At 36.4% G+C, this 16597-nt stretch overlaps 1 protein-coding gene across 1 annotated transcript in view; it reads left to right on the plus strand.

The window, feature by feature from the left end:
- Nucleotides 1–54: 54 nt before the first annotated feature.
- Nucleotides 55–16597, plus strand: part of WBP4 (WW domain binding protein 4) — a 20299-nt gene continuing 3756 nt past the window's right edge. Inside the window, exons 1-9 of the mRNA XM_012723282.1 lie at nt 55–236; nt 1342–1414; nt 3574–3636; nt 3729–3852; nt 5677–5844; nt 8232–8278; nt 8735–8810; nt 10465–10658; nt 13800–13981. Coding sequence (XP_012578736.1) covers nt 235–236; nt 1342–1414; nt 3574–3636; nt 3729–3852; nt 5677–5844; nt 8232–8278; nt 8735–8810; nt 10465–10658; nt 13800–13981 — 929 coding nt within the window. The 5' untranslated portion in view covers nt 55–234. The remainder of the gene's footprint in view (nt 237–1341; nt 1415–3573; nt 3637–3728; nt 3853–5676; nt 5845–8231; nt 8279–8734; nt 8811–10464; nt 10659–13799; nt 13982–16597) is intronic.

Raw genomic sequence — 16597 nt, forward strand, 5'->3', positions numbered from 1 at the left:
CCCGAGTCCCGCCCCTCTAGGGGGGAGGGGAAGAGGAGGAGATTGCGAGCGCCGCTTGAGTCGTCCGGGCACCCGTAGTTGGGAACGGCGGAACGCTGGTCCGGGCGCGCGGGGCGGTGTCGGGGCGAGGAGGCTTGGGTGGGCCTGGGAACGGGCCGGGTCCGCCGCTCCCCGTCTGGAGAACGCTAGCCTGTGCCGGACCTCGGGGCGACTTGCGGAGCGACTGGCCCAGTCATGTGAGTCGGGTCTCAGGCTGGGAACAACGAGGTTTTGTGTCTTGGCGCGGCCCTTGTTCCGCGGGGGCTCTCCCACCGGCGCCCCCGCCTTGCGGCCGGGGGCGTGACGGAGGCGCTCTTAACTCGCTCGGAACCGGCTTCAGACCGGCGGGGCCGGTTCTCTGGGCGGGGAAGAAATGTTCCCCTCGAGCGCCCTGGGGGCCTGGGGCGCCCGCCCTCGCGCCGGAGCCTGGCGGCCTGCAGAGGTTGGACTGTTGCCCGCCCGGCGACGGAGCGCCCCTCCACCTCTGCAGTGGGGGTCGCTGGCACCCTTTTCGTTTTCGTAGCTCTGGAACCCTGGCGTATTGTGAAACTTTGGGGTTGGACAGCCGCCACCACTGTCTCCTCCGCCTATGAGAAGGGCCCAGCCCTGGAAAACGTAATGACGATTTTTTTTTTTTTTGTCTTGCGGGCTGAGAAGTCTCTTGACTTTTCCTCCCAACTCTCTCTTGCCCTGAGGCTCGAGAACATACTGTATTAACTGAGAGTCTCGAAGGAACCGCTGTCTCCCACCAGAGGAGTCTTGTGCTTTGTTCTTCTGCTGCGAATAACATGATTTAAAGCGAACTTTTTTATTTCTTCAGTCCTCCATTACAGCAATCTCCCACAATGTCAGGAATAGAAAGGAAAATATTCTCTAACATGTTACTTATTTCTTCACACTGATGCCCGTCATGAGAATTGTTTAAAGCTTTTTTTAAAAAAAAATTATTTTTAAAACCATTGGTTTGCATTCCAAAACCATTAGTGTTTTGGAAATGTAGGATTTCTTCCACTCCCCGGGAATAGTCATCTTAATACCCACCCAAGGACCCATCATCTTCCACTGCCAAAGCTCTTTTATTACAGGATGTTTTAAATCCAATGGGAAATTTCTCTACTCTTACAAGCAGCAAATTCCGTTGGCTGCTTCATTCAGACAATTAATAAATCAAGGCTGTTGTGTGTGTTCAACAAGACAAGATTCAGCAGTGCTTATATTTTACATTCTAAGAAAATGTAAAGCAAGCAGAATTTTACCTTTTTGAATAATAAATAAGCTTAGACTTGTTTTTCCCTTTTCCAGGGCAGACTACTGGAAGTCACAGCCAAAGAAATTTTGTGATTACTGCAAGTGCTGGATAGCAGACAACAGGCCTGTATGATAACTCCTCTACTAGATATGCTAATAATATTGTATCCTGTGAAATGTTTTTTTCTTATTTAAACTCAGTTTACAAGGCACTTTCATAAACATTGCACTTTATTTTTCCCCCCACAATATCTAGAGATGTCTGTTGTCTTTTCACTCCTTGTTAGAAGTCTGTAGTCTTCTTTTACATTTTGTCTAAATTTGATTATGCCAAATTATTTCTCTGTGATCCCTTAGTAATGATCAAAAAGGGACATTGAGTTAGTAATATGATTTATATTTATGTACCGTCTATATTATGGTGATAGTATTTCTAATACTGTCATATACCCAAAAAAATAAAATTAGATGACCTGTAACAACAACAACAAAATTATTGTGGTTTTCTTTGTATAGTTTCTGCTCAGAGGTAAATATATTTGAGCAAAAGCTTCCTATCTCTGAGCACTTCAATTTGAAATAACAACATTACTTGTGTTTATAAAATGGCAGTTCTACTAAGAACATTCTTACTGTATTTTTTGGTCTAGATTCAGTTTGTAAGACATAAAACAAAAACGGTATTGTTGACTTTCCACAACTCAGGTATGTCATAGTACATAATATGCATCTTTTAAGTGTCATACATTCTTTTTACTTGATTGGGTTGGATGTACAAAATCACATCTTAAGTAATGTATTTCATTGATAGACATTTAGTTACTATTGTCTTTAAGGAGTTTGGGGTTATTTTTCTTTTGGATATTGTTTTGTTTTTCAGTTCTATTTTGTTTCACTTAGGCCATTCTTACAAATAATGGACACAAATTTTAAAACCTACACAAATTATTGCTTGTCTCTCCCCCTAGTTACCTAGACTAAATAAGTCCTTCTAAGATCGTAATCTTCTTGAATTACTAATATATATTGCTTTAATCATTAACTAGAGACAAGTAATTTTTTATATATTTCATATTCTTTGGTGTAATCAACGTTTGGAAATCCAGTGTGTAAGAGAAGAGGATGACAATTATATAGCGTCGCACACTGCAAAGAGGAAGAAGCCACAGTAGCTCAGCTAATACATCAGATAAGATTTGATTGACAAAACTCATTTTGCACAATTTACCAGAAGTTTCTCATTGCATACAACTAGACATTCAGATTTTAGGAAGCATTTCTAGCTGGCTTTTATAAATAGGTAGTAACATTCACTCACCCACCTTTTCCATCTAGTTCAGATCATACATATCTTTGGTTACCACGGTTTCATTTTCTTGGCTATCCTTCCACTGTTTCTCTATAGATTTTTATTCAGGTATATTTATAAGGTACCATACAATAACATTGTCCTACACCGTAGTTTTAAAAAAGTGAACACTTATCCTGGAGCTCTCCATATCAGCATATAGGAAAATTCTGTGTGTTTTATTACAGCTGCCTGCAGGAAAGTATTATTTGTTTAACCTCTCCCTTATAGAGGGATATTTGGAATGTTTTCACATATACAGTTACAGTGTACACCTGTACATAATACTGTTTTGTACATGTGCAGAATATCTGGAAAATAAATTCCCAGAAAATGGGATCACTGAGTCAGAGTAAATAAATGTAGCTGTAATTTTGCTAATAATGTCAAATTGTCCTCCATAGAAGTTTTATGTTTTGTATCAGTACCACACTGTATAGAAATAGTTGTTTATAATTAAGGAGGAATTTGGAAGTAATAAGATACTAGTATCATTGTTTATTATCTCATACTAAAATGGCAGGTAGAATAGTACAAATTCTAGAGCTTACTTACTGGTTTTGACATTTCATGTTGAGAGTTATTTCTTAAAGTTAAGGTTTGTTTTTTTTTTCTACTTCTCGGGCTCATTTGAGTTCTCATTATAATCGTATTCACTAGATTAGTCATCAAGGGTACCTTGTATATATTTCTCCATTAGTATGGCCATCATAATCTATTTTAAGCACCAAAGGGGAAACCTAGTCAGAGGGCATAATAATAAATAATGCAGTTCAGTTTCTTAGTGTCATTTGATAAAAAGAGACAATTTGCTTAGAATTTTCTTTTCCACACAATCATTCTAATTTCAATTTTGTTGTATTACATTTTCATATATACTCTACTACTATACTGTGACGTCATGTTGCTGCTTTGTATTTTGTTTTTTCATTTTCAAGAGTGTTGAATTTCATGAAAGAGGGAAGAATCATAAGGAAAATGTTGCAAAGAGGATCAGTGAGGTAATTTATGTTTCTTTCTTTCTTTGCCAGTTTTTCTGTGTAAATGTTAGTCCTTTATCTAGCTTTCATTCTCTTATACATGTCTTATACAGATTAAACAGAAAAGCTTGGATAAGGCGAAGGAAGAAGAAAAAGCATCAAAGGAGTTTGCAGCAATGGAGGCAGCTGCCCTAAAAGCATATCAAGAGGATTTGAAAAGGCTTGGCATAAAGTCAGGTAAAAAAAAAAAAAAAAAAGACAGTTTTTAAAGTAACATCAGAGGTTATGCTAAATGAGCTTTTATTGTTTCCATAAAGAGATAATATATTTTTAGTGCTTTTCATATGCATTGTAACTCGGTTTAGTTTGTGGGACTTTGCTCATGTACTTTTGTTTTGCTTTTAAAGCTTCATTTTTTATCAAGGACACTGTGCTGATGGTTACCTGGTCCTAGTTCTGTCTTAAGTCAGTGATTCAAAAATACTTAAATACTTTAGACAAGAAGGAACTAGTCATTAAGAAATAGTCTTGAGGGGCCCTCCCTGGTGGTTCAGCAGGTTGGAGCACTGCACTGTAAAACAGCCAACCCATGGCTTCTTCAGTGCAAGTTCAATCCCTGCCAGGGAGCTGACCCACTTGGTACATCAGACCTCTCCTGTCTTGCCTGCTGCTCCCCTCCTCAGTGTATTTCGGTCACTCCGCCTGTTCTCTTCCTTGCCCATACCCCTAGTCTACACCCCAGTTCAGAGTTACATATTTTGTGCCATGTTGTGTTTTCTTTCCTCAATGATAATATGTCAAGCACATCTTTTAAATAATGTATTCATCACTTGTAGTGGCTATAAAGTGGTTAGAAGCACATGCTTTGAAGTCAACCAGAATTACCTCTTACTAGTTATATGACCTTCAATTTTTACTAAAATTGAGTAAAATAATGGAATAAATTATTTACTACAGAGACCAATTTTACAAATGCTGTAACTTGTTTAAAGTCTTCCTGATTAAATTTTAGGTTGTTTAGAATTTTTTACTGTTCAGAAGACTTTGAGTGAGCATCCTTATGCATGCATGTTTGCACACTTATCTCTGTAGGTTCAATTTTCAGAAGTGAAATTGCAGAATCAAAGTGTGAAAATATTTTACATACTGATACAGAGTACCTAGTTGTCTCCAGAAGTGTTGAGCTAGTTTATATTTTAGCTGGAAATAAATTCATGTATTAACTGGTCTTGGGAATAACTTGTCAGTCCTTTGGGGAAAAGCAAAGCCATAGTACCCATTTTTCACACCTGTAAATACCTGATGGGTGAGACTAACTCTGAATTTGATCATTGTTTTCAGTACTTACTGATCAAATGCTATCTGTGTGTATGTGCACATGAAATACATTTCTTTGAAGATTAGTGAAGGTAAATGTTAATTCCTAAATTACCTTTATATTCTTTGCCTATTTTTCTGTTAGAAATATCCCTTGGGTGTAAAAGGGATATTTTTTGTGATCATTAATCCTGTTGTATTTATATGTAATTTGTCTTACAAATTTTTTATTTTCATTTTTGTCATACCAGACATTTCAGTTTTATATAGTGAACTTAAATATTCTACTTTGCATCCTTTGTGTAAATATACTTGATCTGGATTGTATACCATTAAAAAAAAAACTCTGGGAGTGGGGAATAGCTCTACTTTATTTCAATTAATTAACCTTAATCTAACATCCTTTATTAAACTATATTTTATCTTCTAATAAAAAGTACCAGGACTCTGCACTTGGCTTCATTTCTGTGCTATTCTGTTTTAGTAACCTGTTGACTTACTCTTGAATCAGTTTTACACTGCTGGCTTTCTCTAACCATAGTTTGAGAATAAATTTTAATACCTCATAGCTATTATCCTTTTTTATAAGTCTTCTGGATAGTCATGCATGCTTAGTAGTTCAGGTGAACTTTATATTAATCAAGTTCTCAAAATATCTTGCAAACTTGATTGAAATAGCAGTAATGTTCTGTGCCATCAAAAAAAAAAAATTAACTGGCTAATTCACACTCATCTTTTCTCTAGAAATTCCAGAGCCAAGCATCTCACCAGCAACTAGCACTGACCCACCAACCTCTACATCAAAGCAGCCAAAAGAAAAGAAAAAAAAGAAAAAAGACTCTTCAAAGAACAGATGGATAGAAGGCAAGACTGCTGAGGGTTACCATTACTATTATGATCTTATCACCGGAGGTAAGTCTTCTAGGCTTAGAACTAGTACAGACCAGTAACAAAACAGCTTGTTTTGTGTTAGGACTTTTAGTTAATACTGCAATATTCCAACAATGAGGAACTATTTTTTGGCACGATGACAAGGAAATATGTATCTTTTAATTAAAATAAAATGCATATTTAAAAAATATGCACCTTCTCATGATGATTCAGTGTTAGTCAAATATCTTAATGGGCTCTTGACCATAAACTAGTTTTATGTTTTCTCAATAAAGCCATCTAAAGTATGAGCTACATAAAAATAAGGCATTTCAAATCCACTTTACAAAACCATAGGAGTTCTTGAAATAAAATATTCCATGGAAGAGATTTTCTATCAAAAGCAGACAAGGAACCAAAAACTGATCTCTTTTGTTTCGTTGTTTTGGTTGACCTAGCAGAGTAGCCCCTTTCTTCCCCATTAATGTTTTGACTTTTAGTTTCTAATAAAATACACAATGGAGTTTTTCAATAAGAATATACAAACATCTTTTTGTTTTCTTTAAAACTTATCATTTGGGATTTTTCACTTCATATAAATTCTGAGATAAATACATTTCACATTCATATAACATCTTACTCTCCAGAAAAAAAAATTAGTGTCAGAAATAAACAACTATGACATGAGGAAATTTTTAAAGTGCCATAGTATGAGGTTAGTTAGTATTATATGGGAGCTCAAAATGGTAAGGAATAACTTTTTTTATGTAGCTCTGAGAGATTTTTTTTTTTAAGATTTATTTATTTATATAGAACCGGGGTACAGGCCAGAGATGTGGAGGGTGAGAGGATTCACCAGAGACAGAGCGGGGAGCAGAACAGGCAGATCAACGAAGTACACTGCTGAGGGGAGCAGCGGGTGGGTCAGGAGAGGTCTGCCGCGCCATGTGGATCTCCTCCGCCATGTGGATCTCCTCCGGGGCAGGCGGGGATCGAACTCATGCAGTAGTGGCTTAAGTTTCTTAGTGCAGTGCTTTAACCCACTGCGCCACCGGGGAGGGCCACTCTGAGAGATTCTTACAGAAATTATTTTTGAGCTAAATGTAGAAGTTAAAATGAGGGCATCAGGAGTGATATCATCTTGCTTGCTATTTGTATGCCTAGCAACTAAAACTGTTACTAGCATGGTAGAGACACTCCAGAGTTACTGTGATTGAAAAAATTTTGGTAAGGTGTTACAGGTATATAAATATTCCTGACAGACAGAATAGGAATCTAAAAAGAATTTGAAATTTTGAAAATCACATGGTGGAGGTAACATGTGAGGTTCTTTTGACAATGTTATGTCAGGAAAAGAAGACCAGAATATTAGACTAAAGCTTTATCATGGAGGAGTAGGCTATCAAATATCCTCAGACTGGGATATAAAATACAGGGGGGAAAAATAAATTTAAGTGGGATGCTAATGAATTCAATTTTGGATATGTTGAGATTGAGATACCTATAGAACATTCATGAGGCAATTTTTAATAGCTAGCTGAAGATTAGCATCTGAGCATAGGGATGTAAATTGAATCTAGGAATACGACAATATTTTAAATTTCAGGAATATATGAGATCGCAGGAAGAAAAAAGAAAACTAAAAGGATAGGTAAAAAAAATATGGTAGGTAGTACATATATGAAAGGAATGGATAGAATAAAAACCAGGAAAAAAGTTATGGTCACAACAGTAGAAAATAAGATCCAAATTAATTATGTATATTTACAAGTATTATGATATAATTACGGTTTTTAGAGTCAGAATTTTAAACTACAGAGAAATAGTAATAATCTTTTAGCCATTGCACTGAACCTTAAGTAAAATGTATTGTTTCAGTAGTTCCACAGTAAACCATAAGTTTTACTGTTATTTGCTCGGGATTATAAGTCTCAAAATTTATAAAGAAATTTTGTTAGTTATGTCTTTTCCCCCTTCTAATGCCTATTGCTTGGATCTTTTATTCACCATTCTACTTTATATACTCTTGCTCTCAGCAATTCTTGTTTGTAATTCCTGCATACTTACTCCTCTTCTGAGTTATTCATTCCACCTGTCTTTGCTCCAAGCTGTCACAAGGCCATCTCATTCCTTCAAAATTTAATAGCCTCAATTTCATGAACCCTACCTGCTTCTGATAATTCCTTTGCAATTTGGTGACTTCAGATCCTTCATTTCCCATCTCCTCCACCCCCAGCCTTTTCTTTTTTTGGTTACATTGCATTTGCTTCTCCTTATTCAGTTTTGGTTTTGACAACCTTTTTATAAATCTGTAGCTTTTTGTACACGTGGATTACCTTGTAATTTTTGCTAAACTAAAAATTTTGAAAAGTTTTGATCTTTTTTAAAGCAAAAAGATTTTATAAATGTAATGTATGTTTTACTTTAAGCATCTCAATGGGAGAAACCTGAAGGACTTAAAGGAAACTTAAAAAAGGTAACTGAAGCACATTAATAGTGGATTTGCTTTATTCTTTCTTGGCTTCTAGTGTTTTTTATGGAGTGTTATGAAGCAAATTTACTTCCAAATAAGTTCCCCCATATACATACTTTGTTATTTTTTTAACCTGTAATTCTTTTGTTTGAAGGCTGGGTGTAGTTGAAAAAAATGATGTACCTAAAAACTCCTTGCAGCGCAAATATTATTAATTGGTTTGCAGTCAGTTGCATTCATATATATAGAGAATTGTTAACTGACTTTCAAAGATGAAAGTTGGTCTCCCTAAAAGTTGGTGTATGATTAACCTAAGCCAGCCTTTCTGTCCATAATCAGTAATGCCACCTTTATTCTCAGATATCAAGGAGAGAAGGTGACTGACTTTGCCTTAGTTAATCTAATGTGGAACCATGCTGTATTATGCCTCCATTCATGCTGGTTTTTTCCTCTCATTAGACAACAGTGAAGGCTGTTTGGGTAGAAGGTTTAAGCAAAGATGGTCACACCTATTATTATAATACGGAAACAGGAGGTAAGTATTACCTTTAATGACTTTAACTATCTAAAATTGTACCTTAGACATCTTATTGGCCTGCTGATAAGACATCTTTACTTGGAAATTTTATATAGTGGTAAATTTATTTCTTTAACAAAGTTATATTTTTTTTGTAAATTTAAAAAATATTAATACAATGCAAAAGCAAAAAGCTTTCCATGTATAATGTGTAATGTACTATGTTAATGTCAAACACTATTTACTTTTTTAAAAAACAATGTTTTTACTTTTTTGGCCATTTTTTAAAATCATGGTTACTGGAAATATAATTACCTTGGAAGATACCTTATAGATCATTAATGTCAACTTGCCTTTTCCTTTTATTAAGAAATAACTATTTTAGTAGTAACAGATTGTCAGGTTTTCACTTTCACTTGTTTAATGCTGTATCATTGTTTAAATATTTCTAAAACATGTATAATTATGACCTTGTTATATACATTTTTCAAATTATCTAATTTAATTTCATAAAGTTGGCCTTTATGTAATTTTACTTGGTTTCTACTACTGTTAAAATTATCAGAATAGCTGTAGCTGTAGTATTGATGTAACTTTGGAGGGCTTTTTTCTTTTTCTTTTTTTTTTTTTTTTACTGCTATGCTCTCTATATATACTTTACCTCGAAGCAGAGTATATTTTTTTAAGAAGAAAGGGCTTCTTTACTCTCCAGCTAAATATCTCACCTGCCCAATGATAGCAGTGGCTTTTATCTCAGTAAATTTGAGGTACTGACTCTTAATAGAGATAAAAATGTAATGATACAGCATAATTCTAGCGTTCGATTTGTACTCAGTGCAGTTTCTTCCCTTACGCAGCTGTGTTTTGGACAAGTCACTGTGTTAATAGTTGATCAGATATACTCTGTGAAGTCAGAGAGTTCAGATCTACAGTATCCCCAGAACAGTGCCTGGTATATAACAGGTGCTTAGTAAATAATTTCCAAAAAGTTTTTGGGTTACTTGTGAAATACATATCAGGAAAAGTTTTTCATTAGTTCAGTAAAGGATCCTATATTCATTAGAGACTATACATATGATTTGCCCTCAACATGTTCAGTTTCTATCTGAACCATTGTAATTTTTAATAGGTTATCTTAAAACTTTGCCAACTGAACATAAGTTTTAGAATTTCTTTGCCTTTTATTAAACAAAAAATAGAGATTAACTGGAAGAATTAATTAGAAGTGCCTAAAGGCACCCACTAAGCCACTGGATGGCAGTAGAGTTCAAACAAGATTTTTTCCTTTCTATGTAAAAAAATAACAAATTAATTTAGATTTTCAGAGTACCATTTTAGTTTGTGGAGATCTCAGAAATCTACTGTGTGTTCATTATTACATGTTGCCTGAAAATGGTGTCAAGTAAATGGTGAGAATCCTTTGAAAGGGTTGCCTAGTTCTTAGATCTCTTTTGAGAAGGGACTATTATTTTTTTATGTAGTAAATCCAGATTTTCGGAAGTTCATTTCTGAAAGAGTCAAAAGAAAGGGGTTTGGAAATTCTTATTTATTACCTCTGTGCAATGAAATAATGATGTGAAACAGATGTAAGTAGCAGGAAGCATTATATTGGGAATTTCCTCTAAATAGAATGGCTAACTGAATAACATGACTACTAAAATGTGTTGAATAGAATCCAAATGGGAAAAACCTGATGATTTTATTCCACACCCTGGCGATCGGCTTTCTAATAAGGTTATTAACAAAAAGATAGTTGGCACCCAAGAAGAGTCCAAATCCTCAGATTCACATAGTGATTCTGACAAGGAACGACAACCAGAAAAAGAACTCCCTACAAAAACACAAAAGCTAAAAATAGTGTTTAAGGTAGGTTCTTGAGTCTTTTTTACTTTCAATAATTTATCAGTTTATAAAAGTTCTGCAGATTTTTTAAGTTTTCTAGTAGAAGATTGAATTAAAGCCAAGATACGTGTTTTATCAGTTGGATAATTAGTTGTATCATTTCTTGGTATCATTTTGGTGGCAATACAGTAAGTTGTTTATCTTTAGACTTCCTAAATTTGAGCTGCCCCTATAACATTTAGAGAACTGTCTGAACAAGTAAGTCTGAATGGTTAATCTAAAAAAGCTAACTTGAGTATCATCAGCATACTGGTAGTTATTTAAATCTCAGGATCGGCAGTTACCTAGGAAAATGACATTGGGGAACATTTTGATAGTAAGCAGAGAAAAAAATAACCTGCAAGAAAAAATAGAATGAGGAAGGAATGATTAGAAAGGAATGCAAAAGGCCCTGCCTGGTGGTATAGGGGGGTTAAGGCACAGCACTGTGACGCTATCGCAGCCACTGCAGCAGGAGTTTGATTCCAGGTTGAGGTGGTGGGTCACATGCGTGACTCACATGGCAGACCTCTCCTCACCCGCTGCTGCTCCCCTCAGTAGTGTATTTCAGTCGTTCTGCCTTAACTGTTCCCCACTCTGTCTCTGGTGAATATCACCCCTTGCACCTCTGTCCTGTACCCCCAATTCTGTACGCATACATAAATAAATCTTTAAAAAGAAAGGAATGCAAAAAAAATTTAATATCCCGAAAAAATAAAGGAAGTAGGATCATCAAAGATTAATTATAGAAAAAGAAATGTACATTGAATTTTGCAGTGAAGATGTCCTTCATTCTTTTCTAATGGTTTGACCAGAGTTATGATTACAGGGGTATGAAAAGTGGTTCCTGGGGTATATGTTATTTAGATATGAAGTGAAAAGCAGAAGTTAATTGATAAGATGATGGGTACCTACTGATTCTTATTAATTATTAGATCAGTAATGGTGATGATAGTATTTTCATTGAGGGGAACTCAAAAGGAGGTAAATAAGGGTGCTGATAATGGTAGATTGGTTTTGAATAAGAAAGAGTACAGGTTTCTGTTTTCCATAAAAAGATATGAGCAGGCAGGCTTTCCTGATGGCACAAAGGATTAAGTCTCAGCACTATAAAGCTATTGGCAGCTACTACAGCTAGAGTTTAATCCCCAGCCAGAAAAATGAGTCACATGTACAGCAGACCTCTTTGTACCCACTGCTCCCCTCAGCAGAGTCAGTTCACCTGTTCTGATCCCCACTCTGTCTCTGGTGAATCCTCTCACCCCCTTCTCCCCACAACTCTGGCCTGCATCCCAGCTCTTGTATGTATAAATAAATAAATCTTTTTTTTTTTTTTTTTTAAGATTTACTTATGCATACAGAACAGGCCAGAGGCACAGGTGCAATGAGAGGATTCACCAGAGGCAGAGTGGGGAGCAGAACAAGCGGAAAGATGAAGTACACTCCTTAGTGAAGCAGCAGGCGGGTCAGGAGAGGTCTGCCATGCCATGTGGGTCACCTCTGGGGCGGGAATCAGACTCATGCTGAAATGGCTTTAAGCTTTTTAGTGCTGTGCTTTAACCCACTGTGCCACTAGGGAGGGCCATAAATAAATCTTTAAAAAGAAAAAATGATCCAAACATGAATGTGTCAGTATTAGAGAAGATATTTTATCCTCAGCTTATTCATTCCTAAAGAAATCAAGATTGCTGCGCTTGGGGAGCTCTGGGGGCCTTGACAACATTAATAGATTAAAATAATTATTACTGAGGTCCTCTCTGGTGGTGCAACAGGTTTGCTCAGTACTGCAAGCTAGCCATTTCAGTGCAAGTTAAATCCCTGCCCTGGAGGTGATCCACATGGTGTGGCAGACCTCTCCTTACCTACCCGCTGCTCCCCTCAGCAGTGTACTTTGTCGCTCTGCCTGTTCTGCTCCCCACTCTGCCTCTGGTGAGTCCTCTCACCACCCCTGCACCTCTGGCCTGCACCCCAATTCTGTATGCATAAGTAAATGAATCTTTTCTAAAAAATTAATTAGTACTAAACAGGAATGGGAGAGGAAATGGACCAAGGAAGAGGATTGAAGGGTAGTATTAACTGTCTGGCCATAGCAGGAAAATAAAAAGACAGTTTTAGGGCCCTCCCTGGTGGCGCAGCGGGTTAAAGCACTGCACTGAGAATCTAAAGCCGCTTCCGCATGAGTTCGATTCCCGCCTGCCCCGGAGGTGACCACATGGCGTGGCAGACCTCTCCTGACCCGCCCACTGCTCCCCTCAGCAGTGTACTTCGTCCATCTGCCTGTTCTGCTCCCCACTCTGTCTCTGGTGAAGCCTCTCACCGCCCCTGAGCCTCTGGCCTGTACCCCAGTTCTGTATGCACAAATAAATAAATCTTTAAAAAAAAAAAGACAGTTTTATACTGTTGTTAATCTTTCTGCTTTTGTGACCTTTCAGAGAACACTTAAAAAGCAGAGAATAACACTGACTCATGATTGAGATTACTGGCTTGTGAGGTGAAGGACAGTCAAGGATGCTGAAGATAGGGTATTTTCATGTCATACTTGAGATGATATTGTTGCCTGAAATTTCTCTACCTATGACATAAACTTGGTGGATCTTAGGACATGGGATGTGTGCAGTTTATAGGGAAACAACAATGAAATCCTTACTATGGTAGCCACCTCACAAAGTTTATAGTACTCAGCTTCCAATCTGGGACAGGTGTTAACTTCAAGCAAACAAATAATTTCAAAACTCAGAAGAAAAACAAATGCAAGCTATTATAATCTTGCCAATTCCCCCAAAACCACTAAATCTTTGGTGCTTATTGGCTTCTCGTTTTTTTCTATTCAAACACATGTACATTTTTTTTTAAAGATTCTTTTATGCATGCAAGAACTGGGGTGCAGGCGAGAGGTGTGGGGGGTGAGACGATTCACCAGAGACAGGATGAGGAGCAGAACAGGTGGATTGACCAAAATACATTGCTGAGGGGAGTAGCAGGCGAGACTGAGGGAGAGAGTGGGCTGCAGATAGCTTTAACCCATTGTACCACCAGGGAGAGCCCTTATGTGTGTTTTAAAATAAAGTATCCTTGGCTGTGGTATATGGTCTGTTAAATTTTATTTCTTCACTTTTGACATTTCAGGAAAAAAAAAAGAATAATGATAAAAGAACTGTATCTTTACCGCTAAAGAATAAAGAAATACAGAAAGAAAAAAAAATCCAAGAACAGAGTTCATCAGGGCCAAAAGAAGAAAAGCCCAAGGTTCGTAAAAAACCAACTCCATATGGAGAATGGCAAGAAATTAAACAAGAAGTTGAATCTCAGTAAGTACTTAAAAACTTAATCCCACTATTATTACAAGTATTTTTACATTTCACTACTTCCATAAAGTACAGTAATTAATTTCTGGGAAAGGTATTTATTAAAAGCTCTTTTTTTTCTATATTAATTTTATTTTTTTAATTATTTCTAAATGTAAATAAATGATTATTTTTAAAGCAAGCAAATAATTGTTTTAATTCCTACTGAGACATGACAATCTTGTTAACCACAGTATGTATGTATAACACACAGTATGTACACATGATTATTGCCAAAGTCACTGTCAGCAAATTATGAGTGAAACAAGCATCTGAATCTTCAATAAAAGTCTCATAGAACAGGGCCCTGCCTAGTGGCACAACAAGTTAAAGCACAGCACTATGAGGTTATCACAGCCACTGCAGCATGAGTTCAATCCCCGGGGGGTGACCCACATGACATGGCAGACCTCTCCTGACCCGGCCACTGCTCCCCTCAGCAGTGTACTTCCTATATTTTCCTGTTCATTCCTGCTCCCTACTCTGTCTCTGGTGAATTCTCTCACCGCCACTGCACCTCTTACCTGTACCACAGTTCTGTATGCATAAATAACTTTTTTTAAAAAAAAACTACTTTAATGAAAAGGTCATACTTCTTCACATGGTATCATGCAAGTTTTGCACAGCTTGATATACTGTTCTCATTAGAATTGTTTACCAAGAGATAACATACTGTATATTGAACTGTTATTAAAATGTTACTCATATTATAAAATTTTGGGGATTTGTTACCTAATAAAATATTAGGAAATAGGTATTCAATACTACTTAGTGCCAGACACTAAGTATTGATTATACCACTTGATTATAATAACTGAAGTTGAAGAAATAAAGGATTTTCTTTAGTTGAGCCTGTAATTTTTTAAGTGAATAACAATAGGAAATGGTCTTACTATATCTTTTGCTCTTCAGAGTTGAGATTTCTTAGAACTGCCTTTGAATATTATACCATAAAGGCATTCTAACTGAATTTTAACATAATCTAGCTTAATATGAGATTGATTTTATCTGACGTGCTGGGTATATTAGTCTAATTTCTTTAGGGATCTTCTCCTTAAAAACAGCCAGTATATCTTTATATAGAAATTTTTTTTTAATGAAGGAAGATGTAAGAATAACTAACCTCCATAGAAAGCATCATTGTTGGCAGTTTAAGAGAAAAGTAGGAAAAACAAATAAAAATGGCATTTAACTTTTTTTAATACAATAAGGAAAAATTTGTGAAGTCATCTATTTTTAAAACAAATCAGAATTAATGCCTGTTCCAGTTCATTTTTTTCAAAAAGTTCTTCAAATTTTAAAGAATTGTTCCAGTTCATTTTTTCAAAAAGTTCTTCAAATTTTAAAGAATTTTGATCAATTTTCCTCGGGTTTTATATTATGCAGAATTTTTGTCTTCAGTTTTGCATTAACTCTGCTGACTTGAAATTTTATCAGTGTACTTATTACATGGATTTTCCTTTATTTGGATTTTAAATCCTAGCAAATTTCCAAACTATTCTCACATTTTCAAAATTATTACAGTGCCTAGAGACCTGCTATTCTAAACATTTTTGTTCATGCTTACATAGAAAAGAACATAAAAATATCTCTCAGTGCTGTTGCCTACACTTTTCTATATAGTCTGTAAGAAGAAAATAAGTTACCATGTACTTCTATTATTTGAGCTACCCACTGCATATTTAGTGGACAAGAACTGAACTGAACTCAGAACTCATGAACAAAGAAAGGAGAAGGGTTGATTTCCAAAAGGAGGGAAAATGTATTTTAGTTAATAGAAGAGAATATTTCTTTTAATTATATACACACAGGGTCTACAGACACATAGGGTAGCTATTATTGTTGTAATAGCTACTAGTCTAAGTCTACCATGGCCTTTCAAATTTTTCCTCCTCTCTAGGAAAGATAGTTCTTTTTCCCAGAATCAAGCTGAGTGACTGCATTCCCTGGTTCTTCTGAGATTGAGGAGGATAGATTTCCAATATTCACACTTTTCAAATGGAATTTATGAATTTGACATCTGAGACTTCTAACATTTAAAGTATTCCTTTTATTCCCTTTCTCTCCTTTAATCCTTTCTTTTATGCTGACCAGGTAACCTTTGGCTTTCAAGTGATAGAAATTTGAGTTACCTGGGCCCTTCCTGGGCTCAGCAGGTTGAAGCTCAGCACTGTAGAGCTGGCTGCAGCTGCTTCAGCATGAGTTCAATCCCTGGCCAGGGAGGAGACCCACATGGTGTGGCAGACTTCTCCTGTCTCTCACTGCTCCTCAGCAGTATGCATCATCACTGCCTGCTCTGCTCCCCACTCTGTCTCTCTCATCACCCCTGCACCTCTTGCCTGTACCCCAGTTCTATATGCATAAATAAATCTTAAAAAAAAAGAAAGAAATTTGAGTTACCTTAAATGAAAAAGATTAGTTGAAAGGTTTCCATGAAGTTCTATCTACCAAGCTATGAAGACAGCAAGAATTGTTCTGGACCTTAAGAATTATAGAATCAAGCCTAAAACATTGACAGGATTCATCTCCCATTTGTACTATTCTCTACAAGCCAGCTTCTTTTTTCTCCTGATGAACTCC

This window comes from Condylura cristata, unplaced genomic scaffold, assembly GCF_000260355.1.
Source record: "Condylura cristata isolate star-nosed mole 26May11 unplaced genomic scaffold, ConCri1.0 scaffold00010, whole genome shotgun sequence".
Taxonomy (NCBI): domain Eukaryota; kingdom Metazoa; phylum Chordata; class Mammalia; order Eulipotyphla; family Talpidae; genus Condylura; species Condylura cristata.